The sequence below is a fragment of the Rousettus aegyptiacus genome, unplaced genomic scaffold (genome assembly GCF_014176215.1).
Source record: "Rousettus aegyptiacus isolate mRouAeg1 unplaced genomic scaffold, mRouAeg1.p scaffold_m13_p_10, whole genome shotgun sequence".
In the NCBI taxonomy this organism is placed as follows: domain Eukaryota; kingdom Metazoa; phylum Chordata; class Mammalia; order Chiroptera; family Pteropodidae; genus Rousettus; species Rousettus aegyptiacus.
Window position 1 is genome coordinate 42,812,843 of NW_023416285.1, and position 26,964 is coordinate 42,839,806.

Genomic DNA, 26,964 nt, shown 5'->3' on the forward strand with positions numbered 1-26,964 from the left:
TCCAGCCCCATCAATCTACAATAACAGTAAAATTAAAGTGATAAGCAACTGATAATACATAATTTAGTTCTTAATATGTCTTTGCATTTATTATCTTATATAATCCTCATATTAACCCTAGGAAGTATGTACCATTATATCCATTCCATAGGAGAGAAAAGTGAGGTGCAGCAAAATTAGTATGTCCAAGTTCATGGTTAAATTTTTTCCCCCTAAATCTTAAAGCTTATGTTTTTTGAAACATGCTTTCTCTTAATAAATAAATAGTAAACTTGATAAATAACAAACATCTCTATTTGATTAAAGCAAATTTGTCCAAATGGGAAAAAAGTATTTGTCAGCATGGAGTCATTTTAAAACAGTTTTCAGGCATTTCAAAAGTTATGTTGAGATATATTTTGAGGGTTAAAATTTGGGAGTTAATAATGATTTAACTTCTGACTCAAACCTTGTGAGCTTACTTAGCTGTACCAATTACAGTTATATCTGTCTGTCTCTCTGTCTGCTTATTCATTTATTTATTGGTTTGTTTTCCAGAAAACTGTGGACTGCATGACAACGATGTCAGTGCCTTCCACCCTGGTTAAATGTTTATATCTGTTTTTTGACCTTCCACATGTGCCTGAGGCAGTTGGAGGTGCACAGAATGAGCTACCTCTAGCAGAGCGTCGTGGACTACTCCAGAAAGTTTTTGTACAGGTATGGAAGCTGCCATTTGCCTGGCCATCTATACTACCCTTTAAAGTGAAACAGGTGCATTTTCGAAATAGATGTTCTGTCTATTCCATTTTCTGTAGTATTTCATGTTGTTTATTATTAATTTCCTTTATCTCATGTAATGTCACATTTCTTGAACCTGTACACTTCTTTTGAGGAATATTTGAATGACAGGTTTAACAAGTTTGTTTCTCTGACAGATTCATCTATTAAGATTACCTTCGATATAGCAATAACATTTCTGAAATGAACTAAGCAAGGAAAACTTTTATTGATAATCATTAAGTTCCGGTAATAAATTCTCTTTTATTGCTGTCTCTATGCAGGAAGTCCCTGACCTGTAAATATTTAACTTATAAAAAATAGTTTATTTTAGGGGCTGCTGCTACCTCCTCTGTTCCTTTCCTGTAAAGCCCTTCTCTCCCACTGTTACCACCATTCCTTTAATAGCATTAGTGGTTAACAAAGGTTTAAACAGAACTTTGTTAGCTAGTCTGGAAATATTGTCCTTTTGATTTGGGAGGGAATTTTCAAAACAAGCAAACTACAAACAGTACAGTCTGCCCATGGGACTAATATAGTATTAAAAAACACACGTTTGACATAAAAAGACAAGTACTGCATGATTCCACTTATATATATTTAACATGGTCAGACTCTTAGAAAATAGAGTAGGGGTTTTCACAGGCCGGAGGATGGGAGAACAGAGTTGTTTTCATTTGGTATAAAGTTTCAGTTTTGCAAGATGAAAATTTTCCAGAGATGTGTTGCATAACAATATGCATGTGGTTAACACTACTGTGCTCTATACTTAAAAATGATTAAGATGATAAATTGCTTGTTATGTGTTTTTTCATCTCAGTTAAAAAAAAAAAAAAAAAACCCTACACCTTGAATCCAGTTCCCTAAAATTATGTGACCTAAGATGTAGATTTCTTATCTCTAAAATGAAGATAATAATACTTACCTAAAGGTTTTTTTGTGAGGATTAAATGAAATAATACACAAAGCTACAGTTCTCTGCTTAGGACACAGTAGATAGGAAATAAAAGTACCTGTGATTGTGTCTGTGGCCGCCACCGCCACTACCATCCTCAGGCAGGATAGGAAGAGAGAACAGAGATGGCAGGGACACACCGATCAGCGGTGGATAAGGTGGAGCCAGGTACAGATGAGGATCCCACCTTGTGTTTCTGGGGTGTTTACTGTAGGAATGACTTGGCTTTGTAGAGGTGCTAGCAGTGAAGGGACAGAAGAGAAGAAGGCTGAGGCAGTTTTAGAAAGGAGAAGAGGATTATCAATAAAATATTAATTGACCAAATATTTATTGAACAGTTGATTTATTAGATACTTTTGTGCTAGTGGTTAACTTAAATCTATTTTCTCATATAATTTGTAAGAAAACTCAAGATGTTAGAACTTTTGTTTTCCCCCAAAATGGTAATGTGAGCAAATGGCAGAAATAGGATTAGAATCCAGGTTTATCCAGCTCTCAGATTAGATTGGATAAGAAAAGCAATGGGAATAAAATGGAGGAGTAAATCTCAAAGGAATTAAAGCTGCTCTTAAGACAGTGTTTATAAATGTAACAGATGAGTCTTTGCAGATTTCAATAAAGCCCTTCTAAAGAAGTAATTAATGCTTTATGTAATAAATGGAAATCAAATTTACATATAAATTATATTTTATATGTATAAATAAATATAGCAAAGATTTTTTTTTCTAAAACTTAAAAAACATTTTACGTCTGAAAGCATTGGGTGCTGACTTTCAATTAAACGTGAGATTCATTTTAGCATATTGGAATCATTGAGTGTGAAGGCCAAAAGGGACCAAAAGAGAACTTAAAGGAAACTCCCCAGGTACGGAAACTGGTAGCCGTGGCGTGACCCACAGCAGGAGCACAGCTGTGATGGTAACCTGGCTCCCGCCTCCTGGCCCCGGCTCCTTTAGCGCCTCACATCACTTTCCTTTTTAAGTGTCTCATCACAGGCTGGACACTGTTTTCAACATTTTGTCTAGCAAATCATTGGAGACAAACTTATTACATGTTTTCAGAACACAGTGTTTTTAATAGATGAAATCCCTAGTTTATGTTACGTGACAGATGGTTTCCTGGGACCTTTCCAGTCAGTACTGCTTCACATAGGCATTTAGTTTTTGTTTTTTTGTTTTTGTTTGCATTGATGTGGCCAGTTATTGCTCTGCCACAGTTGTTGGCTGGACTTTGTTACAGAGTCCCTACAAATAGACGTGTTAGTATATGAGCAGAAGAGGAATGAAATGCAGATACTTGTTTTGTAGTCTGTATAGTGAAGGATTTTACTAGATTATTTATAAGAATTTTTTTTCCCTTTAAAGTTTAAGAACCAGTTAAGAGTCAACAAATTCAAGGAATTAAATCCAGTTTATTTTTGAGAACAAAGATTTGATTTAGAAAGCATTATTTTATTTTTGGGTTTGTTTTTATGTTACAGATCATAGAAATGACATCCATTTCTGTAATCACATTAAGGGAATTGTGAAAACCATCAAAAAGTGAAATCGAAACTGTACTCTTCTGAGCATATATCTTTGTTGCATTTGACACATATGGGAAAAGATATACATATTAATTACGATATTAATGGACATTCAGTATCCAACAGCTTCTCCCGGCATTATTTTGTAGGAAGAATGCCTGTAATACTGATTTTATAAATATTTTGTTGTATGCCTCAATTCTTAATCTTTTTTTTCTTCCTGATATTTAGCATCTATAAATTAGAAAACTTGTATTTAAGTAAATTTTTGTATTGAAGGAAATAGCAATAACAGGACCTAGCTTATTCAGACAAAACATGATATTTCATATTTTTCTATGTAGTAGTTTTCCCCACAGATTTTGAAATATTCAAATTTCATGAAGTACTTTCTTTCAAGACAATAAAATTATTTTGTAAATTATTGTTACTGTATTCGCGTTATATATATTTTAAAATATTTAAATGATAGAATTTAGCTCAGAGAAGAAAAGTTAACTTTTCCTGGCACCGAATTGAAATTAGAAGAAAAAAAATCCCTCAATTGTGAAAACCATTGCTAAATTCGCAAAGTAGCAGGCTGTGAGCTACGAGCACTTGTGTGTTATATATTTTCCGAATCAGAGTTTAGGCATAAGTTCTCATTCTAGAGTTTAAGAAGTTTTGAACCTTCTTAAAAAGCGAGGCCTTAGAAGATTTTTGGCTATTAGATGTAATTAAAAGATAACTTCTGAATTACGATGATTTCGTTCTATTATTCCCTTCTGCTTTTATAAAAATTGAAACAATTTGAAAATACTTCTACTTTTAAAGACATGTTTTACTTTCTCATGTCTCTAAAACTAACCATTTTAGAGAAGGCAATTACATTGCACCGATGACAAACTAAGAATTAAAAAACTAAACTAGAAAATTAAACCGTTGACCTTGAGTGTTACCATTGATTTATGCCACTTCAGTGTAAGGTATGCAAAAATACTGTGGTGAAGAGAAGATAGTAAACACAGAACATGTTTTTAAATAAGCTGATTAAAGTAGAGCTGGTTTACTGTCTTACCATAATCTCTAAATTATAGATGTCTTTAAATGTTGCCTATGTTAGAGCACTCATCATGATGGCTTTCATGGTATCGTGAGTGTTAACCAGGAACTTTCAGAATTTTTAATGGTTAGATCTTGTCCTTTACCAGCTCCTCCCTTTCCCCAACCATGCATTTATTTATATACACATTTATTTTCTTTTTCTTTTTCTTTTTTCTTTTTTTATTTCTTTTTTAGATCTTAGTGAAACTCTGCAGTTTTGTTTCTCCGGCGGAGGAGCTGGCTCAAAAAGATGATCTCCAGCTTTTATTCAGTGCAATAACCTCTTGGTGCCCCCCCTATAACCTGCCTTGGAGAAAGAGTGCTGGAGAAGTCCTCATGACCATATCCCGTCACGGTCTTAGTGTCAATGTAGTAAAGTATATTCATGGTGAATATCTTTTTATGTGCTCATTTTAAGTGCTCTAAATTTCTTCCACTTTTCTCTTTTTCTTATGATGACAGATTTATTTTTATCTCTCAGTTCTCCAAAGATTCTATTTTAAAGTTAAAATCTATTTTTGCCAGAAAAAAAAATATTTTTTTATTTGTGAAGAATTTCAAATGTTAAGAAATTTTCATCCAAATAATGAATGGATATAGGCAGAGTTAACATAATTTCATTGTCATGTAAATGTTCGATTATAATGTAAGTCCTATGTCATAGCCTATTCTTCCCTTCTCTTTTACTGAAAATAGTTTTTTGAGATGGTATAGTTAAAAGTCTTTCTGAAGGTATCTCATAAGTAGACATATAATCTGTATGATTCATCATAAATGAAATTAGGTGCATTCTTTATCAGCACTAGGGAGAAGGTGTCCATTCTGTTTCTTGCCTTCATTACTGTGTTAAATTTCTCAGCATTTGTTACGTGAAATGGTTTCTTTAGACAAGTAAATTTCATTAAAGATAAGAAAGGAAAAGTCTTCTTTCAAATACCTCCAATATCCACAGTTAGTCATGGTGTATAACTGTTTTAAGCTAATTTTTATTGCCTGAAGTATTTCTGTATCTAATTGGTCTATATTCACTCTAATTTAAACTTTTAATCATTTGATTTCTCTTCTTAAACTTAGAAGACAGTTTTTTATTTTATTTTATCCTTTTATTGTATTATTTAAAAAGATCAAAAATATTTGACAGTGGGCAGTTTTGTTTAATGTAAAATATCCAAATATGATGTAAAAGCTATAATAGATGTCAAGTGTTTCTCGGCACTTCCTGTATTACCCTCTGTTTACTACTTAGAGGCACAACTTTCCCAGTGAATTTGAATCTTATATTTCCTTTTAGAATATAACATTATCTTACAGTATTTTATAGATACATTAAAATTTAATATTTCGTTAAACAGCAGTTTAGAATAAGAACATGTTCTTAAGCAATTGACATAAATAATGTATATTTATTTCTTCTTACAGAAAAAGAATGTTTATCTACATGTGTTCAGAATATGCAGCAATCAGATGACCTGTCTCCCCTAGAAATTGTTGAAATGTTTGCTGGGCTTTCTTGTTTCCTCAAAGATTCTAGTGATGTTTCCCAAACTCTTTTGGATGATTTCCGGATATGGCAAGGATATAATTTCCTTTCTGATCTCTTGCTTAGGTAAAACCCCACAATTTAATAACATATTCTAAATGCCTATTCAGTCTTTTTCATCAAAAGAAACAGTGTAGTTTGTGGTTAGGAAAAAAGGAATCAGTTAATCACTTATTTAATGTATACTTTATCCTCTTGGCTTTAATCACTTCTTTTTATTCCTCCTATTCTGCCAACATAGTACAAAACATGAATGTAGAGTTAAATTGTCAAATGCAGGGTGCAGGTGGGGTGGAATTAGTGGTTAGATAAGAAGAATAAATCTTAAATCTTGAGTAGCTGAGGGAGTAGAGTTTAAGTGAACTAATTAGCATCTTCCTAAAGTATAAACTCTTCTCACTTAATTATATTTTTAGTTTTCCCTATTAATAATTTGAGTATTGTTATTAATGTAGTTAATAACAAGAATAATTATGTAGTTGGAATGAGACCTTACAGATGTATATATAAAACAAATTAGTCTAAAGTGTTTCACTAGTCTACTTTTTCATTCTAAATATTCCAGGCATATATGGAAGTGGCTGGTTACAAATTTATTAGGAAGAAGATACTCATGCCTCACTAGTTATTCCTGGGCCATCAATTATTTTTAAGTCATTCGATCTATTATAAACCAGCACTATTTTTTAAATTTCTTACTTCTAACACCAGTTAACCTAATCGCTATTACTTAATACTAGGCAACTCCCAAAAATGTGATTTTGCATCCATATCTTAATTTACAAATGAGGTTATATGAAAGCTGATGAATAACTATCTCACATTACTCGAGGGATGTTAATTGGTTAATTCCTTTGAGAACGTGAGCTGACCAGATATTACCAAAAGCCTCAAAAAATGTCAGCACTCTTTGACATAATTTCACTTATGATGATTGATCCTAAAGATATAACCCTAAATTTAGACAAAATTATATGTATTGTAGTACTCCTATATTCTGATTTCTACTACGTGCCCCACCTCCTTCCACCCAAATCTGTGGTTGGCTCTCCATGACCATTGCAAACGTATCTATGGAGAGCTTATACTAACATGGAGAAATATGTGTATAACACTGGCAAATAAAAAATAAAAATTAAAAAAAACAGGTTTCAAAATTCTATATGTGATAAAATAACTTATTAAAACAAAACTTTTCACATTAAAAAAAGACAAATTTAAAAAATAGATCAGTGTTTTTGAGTTGTGAGGCTAAGCATACTTTTTCTTTTCTACTTTTGTGCATTCGCCAATTGGGGAACACCAATAAATCTTATTCTTTAAAAAAATATTTTTTCACACCCCATTTTGTGTCCTTAGTAAAGCCACAGTCAAAAGATAATGTCATGATGACTCCAGTGTTCCTCTAAAGGAATTAAGATTGTTATCAAAAATTGTTAGACACTCAGAATTTTATTTAAATATATTCAAATCAGAATATCCAAATTAATGATATACAGGTAAAATCTTAGAACTCTTCCCAAGGAATTCATTTTTAAATATTGTTAACAGAGAAAATATCTTTGGAAAGAAATAAGATTTTTGGTTTGTAAGCAATGAAACTTTATAACCTTATTGCTTTAGGGAACTTAGAGATATTTAATCTAATTCTTTTATAGAGATTTTCTACAAGAAATTAGTGATTCACCTAAAATAACACTACTAGTGGCAAAATCAGCATTTATATCACATCTGACTTGGTAAAATTTGTTTTCAAGTACACTGTAATGTCTTAAAATCTGTAGAGTTTTAAAAATAATATATTTTTATATGGGAAAAATTGTAAATACTTTATGCATTTATTTATTGCATATAAAAATTGAAAACTTTCCATATTAAATCTGAGAATACAACAAAAGTGAAAAAATAAGAAATTATACTTTTTCTAGATTGGAGCAAGCAAAAGAGGCAGAATCCAAAGATGCCTTGAAAGATCTGGTTAATCTGATAACTTCCCTAACAACATACGGTGTCAGTGAATTGAAACCAGCTGGTATTACCACAGGGGCACCCTTTTTATTGCCTGGATTTGCAGTACCTCAGGCTGCAGGGAAAGGTGAGTCTTATTTTTTCTCCCTATTTTGAGTCACTCAAAGAGAGAAAATCAAGTAGTCAGACATTGATTGCTCTTTATTCATGTTACTTGTAAAAATGTCGCCTGTTTTTCATTAAAGTTTGTGCTTTTAATATTGTAATTTCTTGAGCAACATTCTTAATAGATTAAATACTTGAAAATAATATGAAAATATTATAAAAACAAACAGCGAAGTTTATATTTTACTACATATTAACATACAAACAATTTAATAATCTAAACATGCCTCTTTGAAATGTTGGCACTGCACATTTTCACTTTATATGATGGACCTTGATTCACTCTCTTGATTCTATATCTGTGGAAGATAGATATAGAGGCACAAAGTGTAAGTGCTTTTATTTAAAACTAAGCAAACCTAGGTACAAAGAAGTTACCTTATTTCTTTCAGGTCAGAGAATAAATTATATAGTTCAGATTTCCTAACTTTGGCTCCTCATGTAGTGATCTTTTACTAAGAAAACTTACTGTACAGTTAATAACATTTAGTTAGTTACATTAGAGTGCAAGCTAGTTTTACTGTTTATTTTTATTTATTTATTTTTAGATGAGGCAACCCTTGGTTGACCTCACAGATTGCAAAGACCTTGTCAGTTTATAGTCCCTTATTTTTTTGTTTTTTACGCCTACAGCACCTGGTCTTCCTAGGTGGTCTCCCATCCAAGTATTAACAAGGCCCGACCCTGCATAGCTTCCAAGATCAGTCGGGATCGGGCTTGTTCAGGGTAGCATGGCCATAGACTTTTTCTTTTTTTAATGCATAATAACTATTCTTAAGTAATTGAGCTCGGAGGCCACTAATAGTTTCTTTTACATGGTTGTCACTTACTAAATATTCAATACAGTTATGATATTTGTATGTAGGATTTAACCAGCCAAAAAACAGCAGAATGTCTGTTTATTTAAATTTCACAATACTTTATCTATGTATTTCATGATATAGAAGTCAGCAGTAATAAGTTTTTAATCCTGGAGAAAATTATACTTAAAAGTCTTGACTTAGATTGGAGTTGTCAAACACTGCAATAAGATAAATCTTCAATGTGTAAATTGTATGGAACTTTTTAAATGCGTCTCTGTGCAATAAGTAGAAATCCAGGCATGTCTTGAGCAGTTTAAGGCTTCATTTATTTAATATTAAGAAAATATAATACTCAAAAAGCTTCGAATTTACATCTTGAATATTTCATAATTAACTCTATGAATTAATTTAAATAGCTCAGCAATTTACTTCCTATTTTAGATTTGTTTCATTGGTTACTCAATCTGATCATGACACTGGCATAATAGCTAGTTACAGTAGTATAGTTTTATGGCAAGAGAATTATGTAGCAAAATTAACCTTCCTCATCTATCTACCTGATGTCTCATCTGTAACAGAGCTAATACATACATAACCTAGCGCCTTCAGGAGTTATTGTGAGAACCCATAACATGTGTCTGTTAGAGCAATTTAACTAGAAAGCACATTGCCCTACAAGTCTGAATTCAGCTGACCATGAGTGACCTCTCTAAATTTCAATTTTGTCGTCAAAAAAATTATGTCATTCTATAAAAAGAATGGATCATGCTAAATCATTTTGAGCTTCATTTATAACTCAAAATTATCTATTTCCCATGGCTTACTTTTTGTAGACTTATTGTATTGACTAAAGGATATGGCACTATTTCATATAAAAGGAATATTGAATATGTCTTTTTGTCAACATTATTGAGGTATAATTTGCATATGTTGAAATCTATTGTAGTATTAATCATGAGTTTACATAAATGTATATGGTCGTGTAATCACTACCATATCAACATATCTAAAAATCGACTTGTTCCCCTCTGCATTCAGTTCCCTCTAACCCACCCCATGCCATGGCATCCACTGATCTGCTTTGGTTTCTCCCTTTCTAGAATTTCATAAACTGGAATCATACAGTATGTAGTTTTTTGTGTCTGGCTCTTTTCACTTTTAAGATTCAGCCGTGTTATTCCACATATCTGAAGTTTGTTCCTTTTTAGTATCGGATAGTGTTTATTGTTTGGCTCTTCTACAATTTGTTTATCTATTCACCAGCTGATGGCGTTTATTTAAAGATCATGAATAAAGCTACTATGAACATTCATATAAAACAAGTCTTTGTGGGGATATATGTTTTCACTTGTTTGGGGAAAATACCAGCAGTAGAATTGCTGGGTCATATGGTGAATATATGTTTAACTTTATGAGAAACTGCCAAACTGCCTTCTAATGTGGCTGTCCCATTTCACATTTGCATCCTCAGTGTATGAAAGTTTGCTTTACATCCTCAGCAACACTAGATGGTGTTCTTTTTAATTTTAGATATTCAAATGTGTGTGTAATAGTATCTAATTGTGTTTTTTAATTTGGATTTTTCGAAAAGATTTTGAGCATCTTTTCATGTGTTTATTTGTCATCTGATCTCTAGTTTGGTTTGGTTCAGATCTCTGTGCCCAGTGTTTGATAGGATTGTTTGTTTTATTAGAATTTCAAGAGTTCTCCAGTTATTTGGATAAGTCCTTCATAATTTGTGCGTGTGTATGTTTTGTATGTTCTCATCTTGACTTGCCTTTTCTTTCCTATTAGCATCTTTTGCAGAACAAGTTTTAATTTGATGAAGTCCATTTAACAGTGTTAAAATATTTTATAGGTTTTGCTTCATATGAAATCTTACTTAAGCCAAATTCATGATCTTCTGTTTTCTTCCAGAAGTTTAATATTTTAATGTTTACATTAAGGTCCATGATATATTTTAAGTTTATTTTTATACATGATAGGAAGTAAGAATTTTTTTTCCAATATGGATATGCCAGTGTGCCAGGACCCTTTGTTGAAAAGACCTTAAGTGACCATACATTTGGGACCCTTTCTCAGTTCTCCATTGGTTAATGTGTCCTTGTGCCAGTACTATATGGTCTTGATTACTGTATCTTTAAAGTAAGTCTCAAAATAGTTATTTAAGTTGTCCAATTTTGTTCTTTTCAAAATTATTTTGGCTATTCTAGGTTCTTTGAACTGCCATTTAAATTTAATGCTCATCATGTCAGTTATCGAAACCAACAAAACCTGCTGAGATGTTGATTGGGAGTATAGATTGAATCTATAGATCAGTTTGGGAGAATTGACATCTTAATAATCTTGAGTCCTCTAATCCGCAAACATTTAGCTTTCCATTTCTTTGGGTCTTTCTATTTTCTCTCACCAATGTTTTATAGTATATATTTTATAGGACTTTTGATTCTTTTGTCAAATTTATCCTTAAATGTTTTTGATACTGTTGTGAATGAAATTGTTTTCTTAATTTCATTTTGGATTGGTCGTTGCTAATTTATAGAAATGCATTTGATTTTTAAAATATCCCTTTTTACCTGCGACTATTAAATTTGATGATTAATTTTAGTGGCCTTTTTTGGTACATTTCTTATTAATCTAGTTTTGAATAAGAGATGGACTGTTGTACAGGAATGGAGATTAGGAAAGCCAGTTGTGACTATGTCATGTGTAGCACTGACCAAATGAGGCAGTGATAGTCCTTTACAAATTTTAACTCTTTGGCTTGGACTGTTGATAAATTAGGATTGTGTATATTCTGATATACTTGGTACTACTTATCTTGGGTTTTGTCTGATTATTCATTCAGAGTACTTTGGGAAATATATTGATTTTACTGGTTACCCTTTTATCACCTATGAAAATCAAATATCTTTTACCAAGGAATTTTTACCCATTGATTGATAATTACATTTACAAGAGGAAACATGAATATGTTTGCCTTATTTTGCTCTATACATTATTTTTAGCGCTGTTTTAGATTGTCAAACCGTATAGAAATATAAAATTTAAAAGAAAAAGTAAACTGAATTATTAATGAAGCTCGTAAACTTAACTGGTTTCTGTATGGCAAAGCTTGAAAATGCCTTGTTTCTTTATTGTATAGCAAGAACTTTTGTAAAACTTCATATCCCTACCAGCAGAGAGATTTTTTCTAAAGAAGGAAATTAAAGTAAGATGTAATAGTCCTTTCCTTTAAGTAAGAAATACTCCTGCTGTTTAATCACTCCATGGTGGTTTTTATCTTAACTGTTCAGAAACACCATTGTGAAGTTGTGCTTTATAGTTCATAGCTCTCTGTAGCTTTCAAATTTGTTCCCTAAACAGAGCTAGTGTTTAATATTTTTTTAATAGAAAATATATCTCTTCCTAAGGAAAGACCATACCTGTCTTTTTCAGAACTCTTCTGTGACTTCACCTTTACAAAGGTTTTCTCATAACACATTAGTTCTGGCAGCACTGATATAAGAGGATAATATACTTTTGTGTATTTTTGTTCAAGCTCATAACTGAAGTGTTTTGCAGTCTTCATCATGGGCGTGCTTTGAAGAGCTCTTGGTCCACTTTATCTGTGTGGGATACACACGTGGCCGGGGCTAATAATTCAGCTGGCTTGTTAGAACGTAATCTTGCAGATTGTTTATCCAGCCTCCACTCTCGCTGGTCACTTGCAAATATATTTCAGTCGTTATTTTCTATCTTATATTTCCTAAAGCATTTATCGATTGCCTCCCTTCTTTGCCAGCCCTACTGCCATAACCTTAGTTGAGGCTTTGTAGATCACTCACCCGGATTACCATAGGTGTCTTTAACTGTATACCCATCTATTCATCTCTCCTCTTTAGAGCCATCCTCTATAGTGCTGCATAACTCTGATGACTTAGAATCTAAAAAATAAGGTTTAGTGCCTGTTTACTGAATAAACTCTTGCATTCTCTTATTTAGACCTTTATTCTTATTTTATTTTAATTATGCCTATATCATTCAGGGTCTTTTCTCAACATACACTTTTACATTTTTGTTAGATTCTGCAAATAGGAAAGCTCTATTTTTTGTTGTATATATGGATATCCTTCTACACCTTAGATTAATTTCTTTTGTTTCTGCTTAAGTAGACTTGAGAGTAATGAGATAATCGTCATCCTTTAAAATGATTTCCTCACTTCACCTTTATTTCTTTTAGTTATTTGCATACCAGATTGCAAAATTTGAAATTTATACAGGATACACTTGTTTAGTTAAAATATATGGTGTTTATGTGTCACTATTTAAGGGATATTTCTGTTGCATATAGATAGAACAGTCTTTTAATTATCTTTTAGATTTAATTATTATTCTCCTTTCCCAGTTGAATATTATAGGAGTTTAATGGCTATGACAGTCCTGAATATAACTACTGACAACATTAGCATTCAAAATATACTTCAAATTTGTATGCCGCTTATTTTGGTATTATTCAGCCATTTCTTTAGATAACTCTTTTCCTGATAGACAAATTATCAAATTCTGTTTAGTTCCATTGTACATAAGATCTACTAAAGTTGGAAATGATATTACAAATAGAAAATCTCTTTTTCTAGATTAGTAACAGGAAAAGCTGTACATGTAGTATAAGACTGATTGGTTATTGAGTTGGTAAAAATGCTCTGCTCTTGAAGTTGGACATGGAGACCAGTTAAAGTTCCTGTGTTCCTTGGTCACTTAACTATGTGCTAATGGCCCCTAGATGATTTAGCCCCAGCTAGAATTAAGGATGGATCAGAGCTGATTCATTACTCTATCTAAAAAGAAAGTACTAAGAGCCAAATGTTCTGCTTACCACTGCTTTTCTAGTATTATCTTTGCATGCAGAGAGTGCCACATTTTACATTTGACTTATAATTGTGTGTGTGTATATGTACATGTTATGTTCAATTCAGCTCTTTGTGGTGGACAGTTCTTGGGGTTGGTTTTTATTTTTCATCAGTGACATCACTTAAAACCAAATACTGAAGAAGTAACTTGTAAAAATCCACATTTTCCTATATTACCCTAATCTCAACTCTTATTAATTCTTTGTTTGAAAATCAGATGTTTAAAAATATAGCTAGTAGCTGGCCATAAATTGCTTTAACAAATGTATATGTAAAGAAGTTGCACTTGAAGCTTGAAAACAAATTAAATTTTCAAATTAAAATTTATGAAAGTTCTAGTATTGTAATTATAAAGGGGAAAATGGAAATTAGACAATTTCCCCGTTCTATTTTCCTGCTGCCTTTCTTGCTACTCTCAAGCCTGTTACTTCTTCACCCTGAAACTCTTTTCAGATTGAGAGGTAACTATTCTTACAGTCAGGTTAGTCTTGCAGGTAATAAAACATGACAGTCCTTGACATTTTCAAACTCCGAGCCTGAACCTATGTAATATGCCTTATTCTCTCTAGAACAGGCAGATGTTTAAATTATTAGGATTCATCTCTACTGTTCTTGAGTCGGAATATTCTCAATGATCCATTAAAAGTGTAATCAGTGTTGTCATTTATTTTTAATTAAAAGATCGAACTCGATGAAGAAAAATAAGACCTTTTTAAGAAAACAGAATGTGTTCTTAGTAAATACTTGATAAATGTTACAGTTTATGATCTGTTTAAATAGACTAGTTTGCCGTGATTAAAATATCACGTAGCACCTACTTTTGTGTTCTTGTTTTCCATTTTAGGTCACAGTGTGAGAAATGTCCCGGCCTTTGCAGTCCTTCAGAATGCATTTTTAAAAGCAAAAACCAACTTTCTTGCCCAAATCATCCTTGATGCCATCACAAATATTTACATGGCTGACAATGCCAATTATTTCATCCTAGAGTCACAGCACACACTATCACAGTTTGCAGAAAAGATTTCTAAACTCCCAGAAGTACAAAACAAATACTTTGAGATGTTGGAGTTTGTCGTTTTTAGCTTAAATTATATCCCTTGTAAAGAACTTATTAGTGTTAGCATCCTCTTAAAATCTAGCTCCTCTTACCACTGTAGCATTATTGCAATGAAAACACTTCTTAAGTTTACACGACATGACTGCATATTTAAAGATGTGTTCAGGGAGGTGGGCCTTCTGGAGGTCATGGTAAACCTTTTGCACAAATATGCTGCCCTCTTGAAGGATCCAACTCAGGCACTAAATGAACAAGGTAAGCATTTTCCACAATTTTATCTTTATTTGACAAGAGGGTTTTGCCTTTCATTTGTTTATTGATTTGAATGACTTACTAATGTACATAATTGTGACATCCTTATGAATATTTCTCAGTTAACTTGTCCATTTAAACTGTATTAGAAATATGTCACTGTGGTGGAAGAGAATTTAAGGTAAAAACTAAGGAAAACATTTTTGATCCACATGACTAGCGTCTTCTACCTTCTGTTTCTAGGAGGAATTTAAAAGCTTTGAGAAACAATTGGGATGTTTAGATGCCTCAGAATGTTTTAATTATAGGGAGCAAATAAATATTTCTCCTTAGCGATGTTGTATATATACACATATATTATCATTATGTACCTTACATTTTATATTTTTCATCCTTTGTGATAAATCTGCTAAAAGCATGGTAGTATCTGGCAGTTAGTTAAGTATTAAGTATGTTGAATGAATTAAAACAAGTTAAATAGATAGCACTGTTCATAAACTTTTTTTTTTTTTGGTACATTAAAATCTAACGTTCTCCTGCTGATCGCCTCCATTAGGAAAACCCCTGTGAGAAGAATACATTTAACTTTGATTGGCATTTTCCTTTCTAATATTTATTAGATAACTATAACTTTCTAGCCTCAGCAAAATATGTAAACATGGATTCTTGATTTTACTTTTGGGAGCTGGTAGACATGTATATCATTTTTAAAGGTTGTATTCTATTATTTGTATTAGTGGTAAAAGTGAGTATTGAAGAAATATTTTTTAAATTATTAAAACAAAATTGAAGAAAAAAATAAGTTTATAACTTTTGTGATTTGGACCTTTGATCCTTTTTTCTAGGGGACTCAAGAAATAATAGTTCAGTTGAAGACCAAAAACACCTGGCTTTGTTGGTTATGGAGACCTTGACTGTGCTTCTTCAAGGATCGAACACAAATGCAGGTACTTAGAAAAGCTACTAGTAAATGCTTTGGAAGGATATTACCTCTGGTTAAATCTTCTCTAATGATTCTTGCTTCTGAAATGCTCTTTTCACTGAGAGAAAAAACTATTGCTTCAATGACGATACTATCCTGTCTCTAGAAATGCAGTACTTTTTGACTTTTATTAAGTATATTAATGACAAAATATTGCAACATATTATTTCAAAATATGTTCTTAAGTTTTATTCCTTATAGTGTGCCTTGTGTTTATTTCTTTTTTTTTTTTTACTTACATAATACAGACTCTTAGTCAAATAACTTGGCTTATTTAAATATTTTTCAAAATATCTGCTTCATATGGTGGTTTTCTTAATATTTTTAGTAGTTCAAATTATAGTATTATAATGTTATGATTTTAGGGATATATTGAAAAATGATTCTCTAATAAAACTTGCCTCTCCCAGGTAAATTGGATTCATTAAATCTTTTGCTTTATCTTTGATCTCAACTCCTCTTCAGTTCTTTTCTACTTGGAATTAATGGACAGTCCAATTGTATTTATAAAATGTCACTTTTGCTTTTAAAGCTATTACTTGAAATTTTAGCCAACATCGGAAACCTCTCAGGCAACAATGTCAGTACAATTGGGAGGAATAAGTGATAGGGAGGTGAGATCAGATGAGTAGGCTGTGCCCAGATCACATGGAACTTTTTTAGGTCTTGCCCAAGAACTTGAATTGTATTTTAAATGTTATGGTAAGCCATGAATGAATGAATGAATGATCAAACTAGCAAACGCACAAATGCATACCTATTTGCCTGAATGTGGAATAGCTCAATATTCAACATATTTAAAAAATATTTTTAAAAAACAATGATAATATAATAAAATGTGTGTCCCAGGCACAATGCACGTTGTTAAAGATGCAAAGATAATTCTTGCTCCAAAGGAATTACAGCTTTACTTGAAAGATGGAGAAAGATGTAAACACATAACTGTATAAGTAATTATTTAAATGCGTTTGGGCAAATACCAAGACAGAGTTGAATGACTTTAGTAGTAAGTATGATGAAGATTAATAAGTATGATGAAGATTAATGGGTACAATATTAACAAGTTGTCCATGGTATAATACATAATCTCCTATTTCCACTAAACTAGGTTTAGTTGGCTGAGATAGTCAGAAACATAATAAGGATATACTAACAAGAATTTATTGGCAAATGAGATTTTGATGGCATGACTTAGAGTTACACAGGGAGGGACTGAACAATTCTGCTAATGTAGCTGAGTAAATAGCTTACTCTATATGACTAAAAGTCACTTAATACATGTCCTAGAGTGCCAGACATTTTTACAAAGTTTTTTTCTGTTACTAGCTATGTGACCTCGGGCACTTAAAATAGTGCTTTGCTCATAGTAAGTATTAGCCATTATGATTATTTCATAGGCACTGACTGACATCCAGGAAGTAAGAAAACATGACCTTCCATGTGCTAAATCTCAAGGACATGACTTACACTCACTTCAAGGTCATATGATTCTTTAAAAATTAGCAAATAGAAAGTCACTAAATAAAGAGGACAGCAAAATGCGCAAACATTTATTTTCTCAGGAAACATTTGAAATACAATCCAGAAGGTAATCCAAGTTTAATGGGGGACCAAACATATAAACAAATAATACAAAGACTGATCATGATCTATTATAATAGTGGCATATACAAGATACTCTAAAAACATAAGGGATGGAATGATTACTTTGGAGGAAATACTAATTAGTGATTTTGATCACTTGTTCATTGTTTTGTTTGTTTGTTTGTTTGTTTTTTATCCTGGAAGGTGGTATTTAATATGAGAACATTGTCACTTGTGGACAGGAGCACAGGCTTTAGAACTGAGCTATCTAGGCATAAATCCTACTCTGTGGCTTGCCAGCTGTGTGACCGTGGCTGCATTACTCAACTTCTGTATGTCTCATCTCATCTGTACAGTACGGGATGAGGATTAAATAAATCAACTATATAAGGCATTTAGAGTAGTATGATGACTTAGTTTGTGTGCTCTACCTAACCCCTAACCAAAATGTTAGACTCCTTGTAATTTTACTTTTCATCGTAAAGTAATTTTATTCTATTCTTTACTTGTTACTATTTGGAAGCCTTGTTTAAATCTCCTTTATTTGGGGGTCTTATTCATCTGAAAGCCTTTTTACATAAATTGATTTCAAGTGTTGTTCAACTTAAAGCCTTTACATAAAAATAAATATTGGCTCTTTTTGGTGTCTACTAATGAAATTTCTGAATGGATGTTTTGGAGAATTTGGACATGGTGAATATATTAGGGTATTGGTCTTGCATTAAGGAAATCTAGAGAAAATTTGCATATGCTTTTGCTGACTTCCCACAGTGCAGTTTTGTATTGTAATTTAAAAAGTGAAAAAGTTGTGTAAGTTTTATTTGCATTCTTTTCAGTTACTCTTGATACAGAAACATCAAAGTTTAATCTTTTTCTCACCAAGGAATTTTCCGAGAATTTGGAGGTGCAAGATGTGCTCATAATATAGTGAAGTATCCTCAGTGTCGGCAGCATGCTCTGATGATTATCCAGCAGTTGGTGCTGTCTCCCAATGGGGATGATGACATGGGCACTCTCCTGGGCTTAATGCATTCAGCCCCACCGACAGAATTGCAGTTGAAGACTGACATTTTAAGGGTAAGTTTAATGTGTGTTATTACTACTCTTTTACTATTAAAATCTGTGGTTATTTTTACGTGACTTAAAACTTATGAGTTATTCTTGCAATTTTTCTCCAAGTCTGAAATTATGTTAAAATAATAATAGCAGTGTCTTTAACCTGGCCATCAAGGCCCTCAGGACTCCATATCCTTCCTCTCTGACTTCCTTTCCTAGTATCTTCACCCCATTCCTGCCACAGACATCACGGAAAGTATAGCTGTTTCCCAGAATCATGTATTTCTTTTGACTTTTGCCTTATTCAATTACTTTCTCATCAGTAATGAGAAATTTGCATTTTTTATGCTATTGTATATTTCATCCTGTTTTGATTGATAATGACAATTTTGAATGTGCATTTTATTTTAAAAGCAACATTAATCTGTCCACAGTATATCTCTTAAACAAGAAAGAGCACCTCATGCATGTCAATATTAGGAAATCTTTGTATATTTGAAAGGAGAAAAAAACAAGTGCCTTCAAAAGATGTTAAGCTTGCCAACTTTTTTTTAACATGTCTTCCTCTTTTCTTGGTACCATTTTAATTGGATTTATAGACTATTGTTAGATGAAGCCAACAAGAGGTAATTAGCTGACCTGTAATTTTAAGGCAGTATTGTTCTGGTAAATGGTAATAAATGACTCTCAGATGGAAGAGGGCACAGGGGTCCTGATGTGTTGCACTTACTGATTTCCATGGTAGAAATATGCCCACTGTGACCTGTTTCAGGAAACTAATGTGTTACTGAATATAGATTGAGAAGAGATGTGCAGTAGCATAGCTAATAGTAAAATGTAGAAAACAGCTAGAAAGTGGTAAGCTTTGAATATTTACTACTTTTGTGTTAAAATAATTTATTTAGTTGTAAATTTGTTGAACTTAATTTTTAGTGGTTGTGTTTTAACAACTGGCATGCAGAATTCCAAAAACATAACAGTTGGCTCCCCAGAGCCAGTATGAGCTGGCTCCTGCATTCCACTGCCGTGAGGGCATGAAATAATGTTGGGTGATAGCAAGGAGGATTTGGAGGATCTCAATTTCATATTTTGTTTTTGCTACATTTAGAACTGCTTCTCATTGCTTCCATTCAATTGACACAACCACAGACCTTTGTAATTTAATTTGTAATTATTTGTGCACAAACCCAGCATTCCATGACATGTAGTATTTTATAATTCTGATGCACAAATTTGAATAGTATGCATGATATTTTTGCAGCTGTAAGTATATTTATGCATTATATTTATGTAGCTGATGAGGGGTTTTTGGTCTTTTTTAAATTAAATTTATTGGGGTGACATTGGTTCATAAAATTTTATAGGTTTCAAGTACAGCTGATGATTTTGTCTAACTAGCACCTACATCTGATTGTAACTTTAGTGTTTGCTTCTTATCATTAGTTACATTAGTTGTTTATTTAATTAGCAGGGTGTTAAATTATTCATGCTATTTGAAATTTTTCAAATACTTAGGTTATGCTCTGATAATGTAAGATTGCCCATTCTGAGGTGGTAGGGGGTAGACTTATCTAAAAGTACATAATATAGAGTATTAGACCAAAGATTAATAAGCAGTGTTTTTCTAACCTCTATCATAATTCTATCCAGTGATATGATTTTATACTTATTTATCTCTGAACTCACCTTTCCTCATATATAAAATAATATTAGTTCCCCCCAATGTGTTTTTTGATGATGATGGTGGTGATGGGCTTATACGCCAGGCGCTTTGCTAAGGATTTTTCATATATTTCCTGTGAAGTAAGTTATTATTATTGTCTCGTTTTTACATAAGGGAAACTCTGGCACAGAAAGGTTAACTGACCTTGGTAAAATGCTTTTTAATGTGGGAGTCAGAATTTCAACCCAAGCATAACCAACTCTTGCCCTTACATTTAATTTTCAGATTAAGTTATAATATATATATTTTTAAAAAGCTATGAAGTCTTGTGTTGATATGAGTTGATATTGCAAATATAAGTATAATTTATTAAATTTGGCAAGATATGGAAACTATATTATTACCAAATCCTGTTAAAAATGGAAGTTTATTGGTTACAGAATAATGGAAAGAGTACATTGTATTTTTAAATTTTACTTATTCATACAGATTGCATATTTCCTATCTTTTACAATAATAAAATATAGCTAAGTACAGTGAAATCTTTATAATTTCTGAAGCAGTATATTTCAAAAAAGTAATTATATATAGCCTTTCTTTTCAAATACTATTAGAAATGTATGAGATATATTAATAAAATGGTCTTCTCATTTGTAATGACTATAAATTGCCTGGAGTAATAATAGATACCCATGGTGTTCCAGTTGCTCAAACAGAGAAAAAAGCCCATTTATCTGCAAACAGATTTCAAATTGCTGTTTGGGGTAGTAAGGTCATAGTTAAATTCATGCGTAGCACAGTCAGACTGCCTCGGTTTGAATTTTGCCTTTGCCATTATGTAAGCTGTACAGCCTTTGGCAAGTTATTTTATCATGTTGGGCCTCAATTCCTCATGCACAAAGTAGGAATAATAATAGTGCCCAACACAGGATTATTTAGAGAATGAAAAAAACTAATTCATAAAAACACTTAACGTAAGTGCCTAGTACCCAGTAAATGGTGCTCCATAGAAATGTTAGGTAATTTTATAAAGTGTTATTTTTAATAATAAACTAAGTTAGAGTATGACAGTTCAGAACATAACTGATAAAGGTTGTTTGACTTATTTGGCCTTCAGATTTTATTTGTTACCACTTAGAGCTGTTCTGGGAGAGCCTTGCTTTGGACCCTTGAGCTCAACTTCACTTTGCAAGAAAGAGTATTAGCTGATAAGAACTATGAATTGACTCTTCTTTCTAAAGCATCAGTATATGGTGACTTTATATGAATTGAAATACTTAAGGTCTTGGCTGCCGTGACCATCTGTCTGATATTTTCTAGAATAAATCAGTTTGTGTACACACATCATCAAAAGTTTTCATGGTTGTGTAAAATTATACTAGATTATATATTTTACTTATTTAATAAAATTACTTTGTAAAAATTACTTAATTCATTGATGTGATTATCCATCAGACATAGGGAAAGCTTTTCAGCTAGAATTTGGATATAGCCTTATTTATCAAAAGGAATACGTGATAGTGTTTCCTAAAATTACCTTTTGTCTTTATTATGGCATGTTTTAATTAGCAAAATATTTGGTATGCTTCATAGGACTGTTTATTGGGCGTATGACAGAAACATTTATATCGACATTCACAGAATGGTATTACGCCCCTTAGACATTTCATATATGGTGTTTTTTGGGGTTCTTTTTAGTTTGAATTATGCTTTTGATTTTTTTTTTTTTTTTTTTTTTTTTTTGTCCACCATAGGCCCTCCTATCAGTCCTTCGAGAAAGCCATCGTTCAAGAACAGTTTTTAGGAAAGTTGGAGGATTTGTATACATAACGTCCTTGCTTGTTGCTATGGAAAGATCTTTGAGCTCACCACCCAAGAATGGCTGGGAGAAAGTGAACCAGAATCAAGTGTTTGAACTTCTCCGCACTATGTTCTGCACATTGACTGCAGCAATGCGCTACGAGCCAGCCAACTCTCATTTCTTCAAAACAGAGATTCAGTATGAGAAGTTGGCAGATGCCGTTCGATTTCTTGGATGCTTCTCAGACCTAAGAAAAATAAGCCCCATGAATGTCTTTCCCTCAAATACACAGCCATTTCAAAGACTTCTAGAGGAAGATGTAATCTCGATGGACTCAGTGTCACCCACTTTACGGCACTGCAGTAAACTCTTTATTTATCTCTACAAAGTAGCCACAGATTCTTTTGACAGGTATGGCTCTGCTCTGTGCTCCAAATTAAAGGGTATATATATTATGTATGACTTCAACATTAAGGCTTAAATTATAAGTTAACCTGAAGAAAAATGAAAACAATTGAATCTTCTCTTTTATTTGCTTGTCTATCAATTTGTTTGTGAAATTACTATTGCTTTGATGTTAGGTTTTTCAACATGAACATCTGGGTATGATTTGTACATCCAGGGTCAGTTAACTTTTGAAGCACTTAATGAAACAGTTTCTATGAAGTTTACTTTAATGGTGATGTTTACTGTCATTCTCTTTTTTCTCTATTCCCAACAGCATTAGGTACATCTAGACTTAATGATAATAGTTACCAGGAGAACATAGTTATGATTATATTTATATTTATTTTCACCATAATCCTTGAAAGATGATAATAGCTCTCAAAGAGTCACTGATAGTTCAAGAGTCCATATCGAGATAATATAAACTCAGTTACTCATTCTTTATTAAACAAGTACTTACTGAGCACCTACTGTGTGGCAAGGCATGGTGTTAGGCATTGAAGGCTTAGCTCAGCACAGTACTACTTTGGTCATGGCCATCCTTTAGCTTAGATATATAGATATATAAATAAACAATTACAATATATTGTGATAAAATCTATGGTGAGGGAAATCCAGAATTCTAAGGAAGATCGATCAGAGAAGTGCCACTTAAATCACTTACTTTCAATTTTTCACTGTGTTTTCAGTTAAGTTCGCACTTTGAAAGTAATATAAGAGTGATCACTGGTGCTGATCTGTCCCAAGCATTGTCACTTAAAAAATTTTTTTTGCATTATCACTTAACAGTTACCATGGTTTCATTTCATAAAGTAAATTAATCATTTCTATATTGCTGCCATAAATAAAGCAAGTAACTGTTGGATAGAGCTTCTATTAGGTTTTATATCTTTTATACTGAAATATTTACTTTGAAATACCTAATGAGATGTTTCTTGCTTGTTAATATTTTTAGACCTTAATATTTAGATAAGAAAACATAAATGATATAAGAGAAATTGTATTCTAATTTTTTTTCCATTTTGAAAATAAAAATGCATTGATATTAACTTATAGGAAACATGGGATAGTGTAATAATATTCATGGAGTAAGCTATTTTAAATTAAAATTATTTTAGATTCAACCTCTTTTCCCTTGTTTTCTACTTATCCTAGTTAGTATACCTCATTTTTATTTTGTTTTGTCAAAAACAGGGCTTACAGCACTCTGTTTAACAAACATGTTAAATGTTAACATTAATGGATAAGCATCAGCCTTAAGCATGCTCTTCTGTTTACCTCAGTGCATGTGTTATAGTCTTGTTCCTTGTTCTTCCTGAGTATGGAGGATGTTCCTTATTTAACTTACTGGTATTCTTGTGAAACTAACCAAGTGCCAACCTGGTGTTCTCTTCTAACCTCTTTAAACCACCCTGTCTGTTTTGTTGTCTGTAGTCGTGCAGAACAGATCCCTCCTTGCCTGACAAGTGAGTCTTCTCTCCCCTCTCCTTGGGGTACACCAGCTTTGTCCAGGAAAAGGTACTGATCTTATAACAGAAGTCAATCTTTATTTGTGTGGGGTTTTTTTTTTTCCTTCTGTGCTTAATTATACGTTAATGTGGTGATTGTGCTTTGTAAATTTCAAAATTTTTTTTTAGGTATTAATTGTCAACTCCTGAGTATATTTTTGAGAGTAAAATGTGTCAATGCTATGAAGATGTAGAATTTTGTCATCCATCTCTATTATTTAGACTAAAATATTCATTTTGCTTTTAGAGCTAGTATCTTTTATTAAAATTAATTTAGAAATGAGGACTTAGTGCCTCTTTAAGTAGAATGCTTGTTTAATTTTTTTTTTTTTTTACTTTAAACGTGCCTCGAAATCATTCTTTATTTTTTTGTTGTTACTCTAAAAGGAGCATCACAGCACTTGCAAGGAAATGTGTATTTTCTCAGTAGGTTCAACCAGTCGAAAAGTGATGTGTTATGGAGATTTGTCACAGCTACATTTTGCAAGAGTAAATAAAAAACCTATCCCAGCTCTTGCTTTCATATTGGTTCTTCCTAAGCTGACCTGGTCTACCTCATATATAAAGCATACGGTATAAAGAACCAGCAGTTGATTGACAGTAGTATAATTAAGATCCATTTAAGATTCCATTTGCAACCTGTACTTAAAAATGATCATAGTCTGTGCAGTTGGCACCATATATTCTTCCTTCCCCATTTCCTCCATGACAACAGGTATAAGTCCTTAAGTCTTATATTAATATTCTTCCATTGTGGCTTTTTAAAAATGAATCCTAAGGTTTTGCCATGTTGTTTAATTTTATTTCTGTTGTTCAGATTTTAAAACTTGAATAGAGTTGGAGCTTTTATACAAAAAATATTTATTACAGATTCTGTGTTTTAATATATTTCAATGGTAATATTCATTAGGTATATGGACTTACATTTTCCTTTTTCTCTTAAATTTACATTGAGGTTTATAGCTCATTTTTTTCCAGGAAATCATAGTATAGTTGAGAATAGTTTTAAATAAATTTATTGTTCAACATTTTTGTATTTAAAAACTATTTTTGTTTTTTTTTTTTAAGGGTAATTCTTAATTCAAGAGACCATAAAAACAATTTGAGTTGACCTTTTTTTTTCTTTTGCTAAAACGAATGAGGTAAAATGTATTCTTTGTGTTTGAAGATTCACATGTGCTCACTGTTCCACAAAATTGGACATTAGGAAAATAGGTTCAATTGCCAGATTGTTTTATTTAGTAAAAAATTACATTTATGATTCTATTATAAATGATAGTCTTAAAAAGTACTGTATTTAAAAATATTTAACCCTTTTTTAACTATTAACCAGGAACTACAAAATACTTCTACTAGAAATTCACACATTAAAGGAACACATTAAAAAAAGAAACCATTAGAACTTTGCATTTATTTAAATGGGAATTTGACAAAGGGAAAACACATTTTATTTCATATCATAGTTACTTAAGGCCTTAGATCAAAAACATTTTTGCATCATTTGCAACAGAGCTACCTATAAGGATGCCATGTTTTTGAATAAGGGGAAACTGTCGCTGAGTCAGCATCTTAGTTGAATGAAACTTATCTGTGGGAATTCTGACCAAGTTTACAGATTGATGTTACTTTAAGGAAGCTTCCAGTACCATGCTAGTAATAAGACCCATGTTGACATTGTCAGGTTGCCACTCTACCAGGATGCATACATTTTGCTCAGTAGTTAAAAATTATAAACTAATAAGGAAGACAGTGTTTTTCACAAATACAAATATAGTAACTTTCAAAATTAGAACATCTCGAGAACATAACAAATTACATCAGCTCGTGGACATCTATTTCTTGTGGCAAAACGTTTTGTTTCTGTCGGCAAAAGGAGAAATCGGCAGTTTACTTTTTATGGCTTGTGGAATATTCAGGTGCTAAGAAAGTGTTGAACTTGTGATGCTTGTCTGGAATGTAAAATCCTGGAGAGTCTTCTCTAATTATTTTTAGAATTGGAAAAAGAACTAGGAAACTTCATATTTTGAAAACTGAAACTCATAACTTTTTCATTATTATTCATTATTCAGAAGGAATCATGAAATGGGATTATAGCTGAACAATGTTTAATCAGAATTAGAGAAAGTGAAAACAAAATACAAAATAACAACCAATACTTTTCAGAATATATAAGCAATGGAGAAGGTGGCAAGTACTAGTTATCATTCGAACATGATATCCATTACTTGTGCCTATACACACTTGATGATAAGACAAAGCAAATTCAGAATTTAAATAATTAAGTCTATATTTCCAAAAGAGGTAAATAAGTTTTAACTATATGTGTGAATTTAGATTGAAATATGAAGTAGCAATTTCTATAAATTTTAAAAGAAATTGCAACATAAAAATTAACTAAATTTTGAAATGTCATTTTATTCTGTCTTTGCAAATGGTTAAGTCTTGCTTGGGAATTATCCATTTAATAAGCATACCATGATTTCCAAATTTAGAAATGATGGTAATACCTGTGGTGATAACTAAGTGACTTAGTAAGAATTAATGTTACATATCGCCTATTAAAATAGACCTAGTTTTAGTTAATAAATATCATGTTTTAGATTTCTACAATGTTTCCAATATTTTTGTCATTTGAGAAGAATCAGTGTAATTCCTGTATCAACATTAATTCCTTAGATAAGATTTTTTTAAAAGCCTATTCCTATAATAAATATATATTATGAAAGAGTTCGGATTCCAAAGACATGAAGGCTTTACCTGGGTACGTCCATAATTTAAGTTCAAATCTGTATTAAATCTGGCAACTCAAATAATTTTGTAACTGAAATACACAATTAAAATCTGTAGGGGGGGGGTTCCTAAAATTTAGGTCATTTGTGTGTAATGAAAATAGTTTTTATGAAATTTCTTAGGGCTTGAGAATT

The 26,964-nt window shown here is 32.0% G+C and overlaps 1 protein-coding gene and 1 pseudogene across 10 annotated transcripts in view; one reads left to right on the forward strand and one right to left on the reverse strand.

The window, feature by feature from the left end:
- WDFY3 (WD repeat and FYVE domain containing 3) overlaps positions 1–26,964 on the forward strand; it is a 223,490-nt gene that overhangs the window by 94,112 nt on the left and 102,414 nt on the right. For 9 of the 10 annotated variants that reach the window (XM_036227766.1, XM_036227765.1, XM_036227769.1 and 6 more), the window contains 9 exons: positions 538–699; positions 4,518–4,710; positions 5,742–5,928; positions 7,791–7,957; positions 14,535–15,002; positions 15,845–15,946; positions 18,449–18,642; positions 22,039–22,496; positions 23,967–24,050. In XM_036227766.1, the coding sequence (XP_036083659.1) occupies positions 538–699; positions 4,518–4,710; positions 5,742–5,928; positions 7,791–7,957; positions 14,535–15,002; positions 15,845–15,946; positions 18,449–18,642; positions 22,039–22,496; positions 23,967–24,050 (2,015 nt within the window). The remainder of the gene's footprint in view (positions 1–537; positions 700–4,517; positions 4,711–5,741; positions 5,929–7,790; positions 7,958–14,534; positions 15,003–15,844; positions 15,947–18,448; positions 18,643–22,038; positions 22,497–23,966; positions 24,051–26,964) is intronic. The other variant, XM_036227770.1, reaches the window with a different exon arrangement.
- LOC118609075 lies at positions 8,620–8,738 on the reverse strand (annotated as a pseudogene).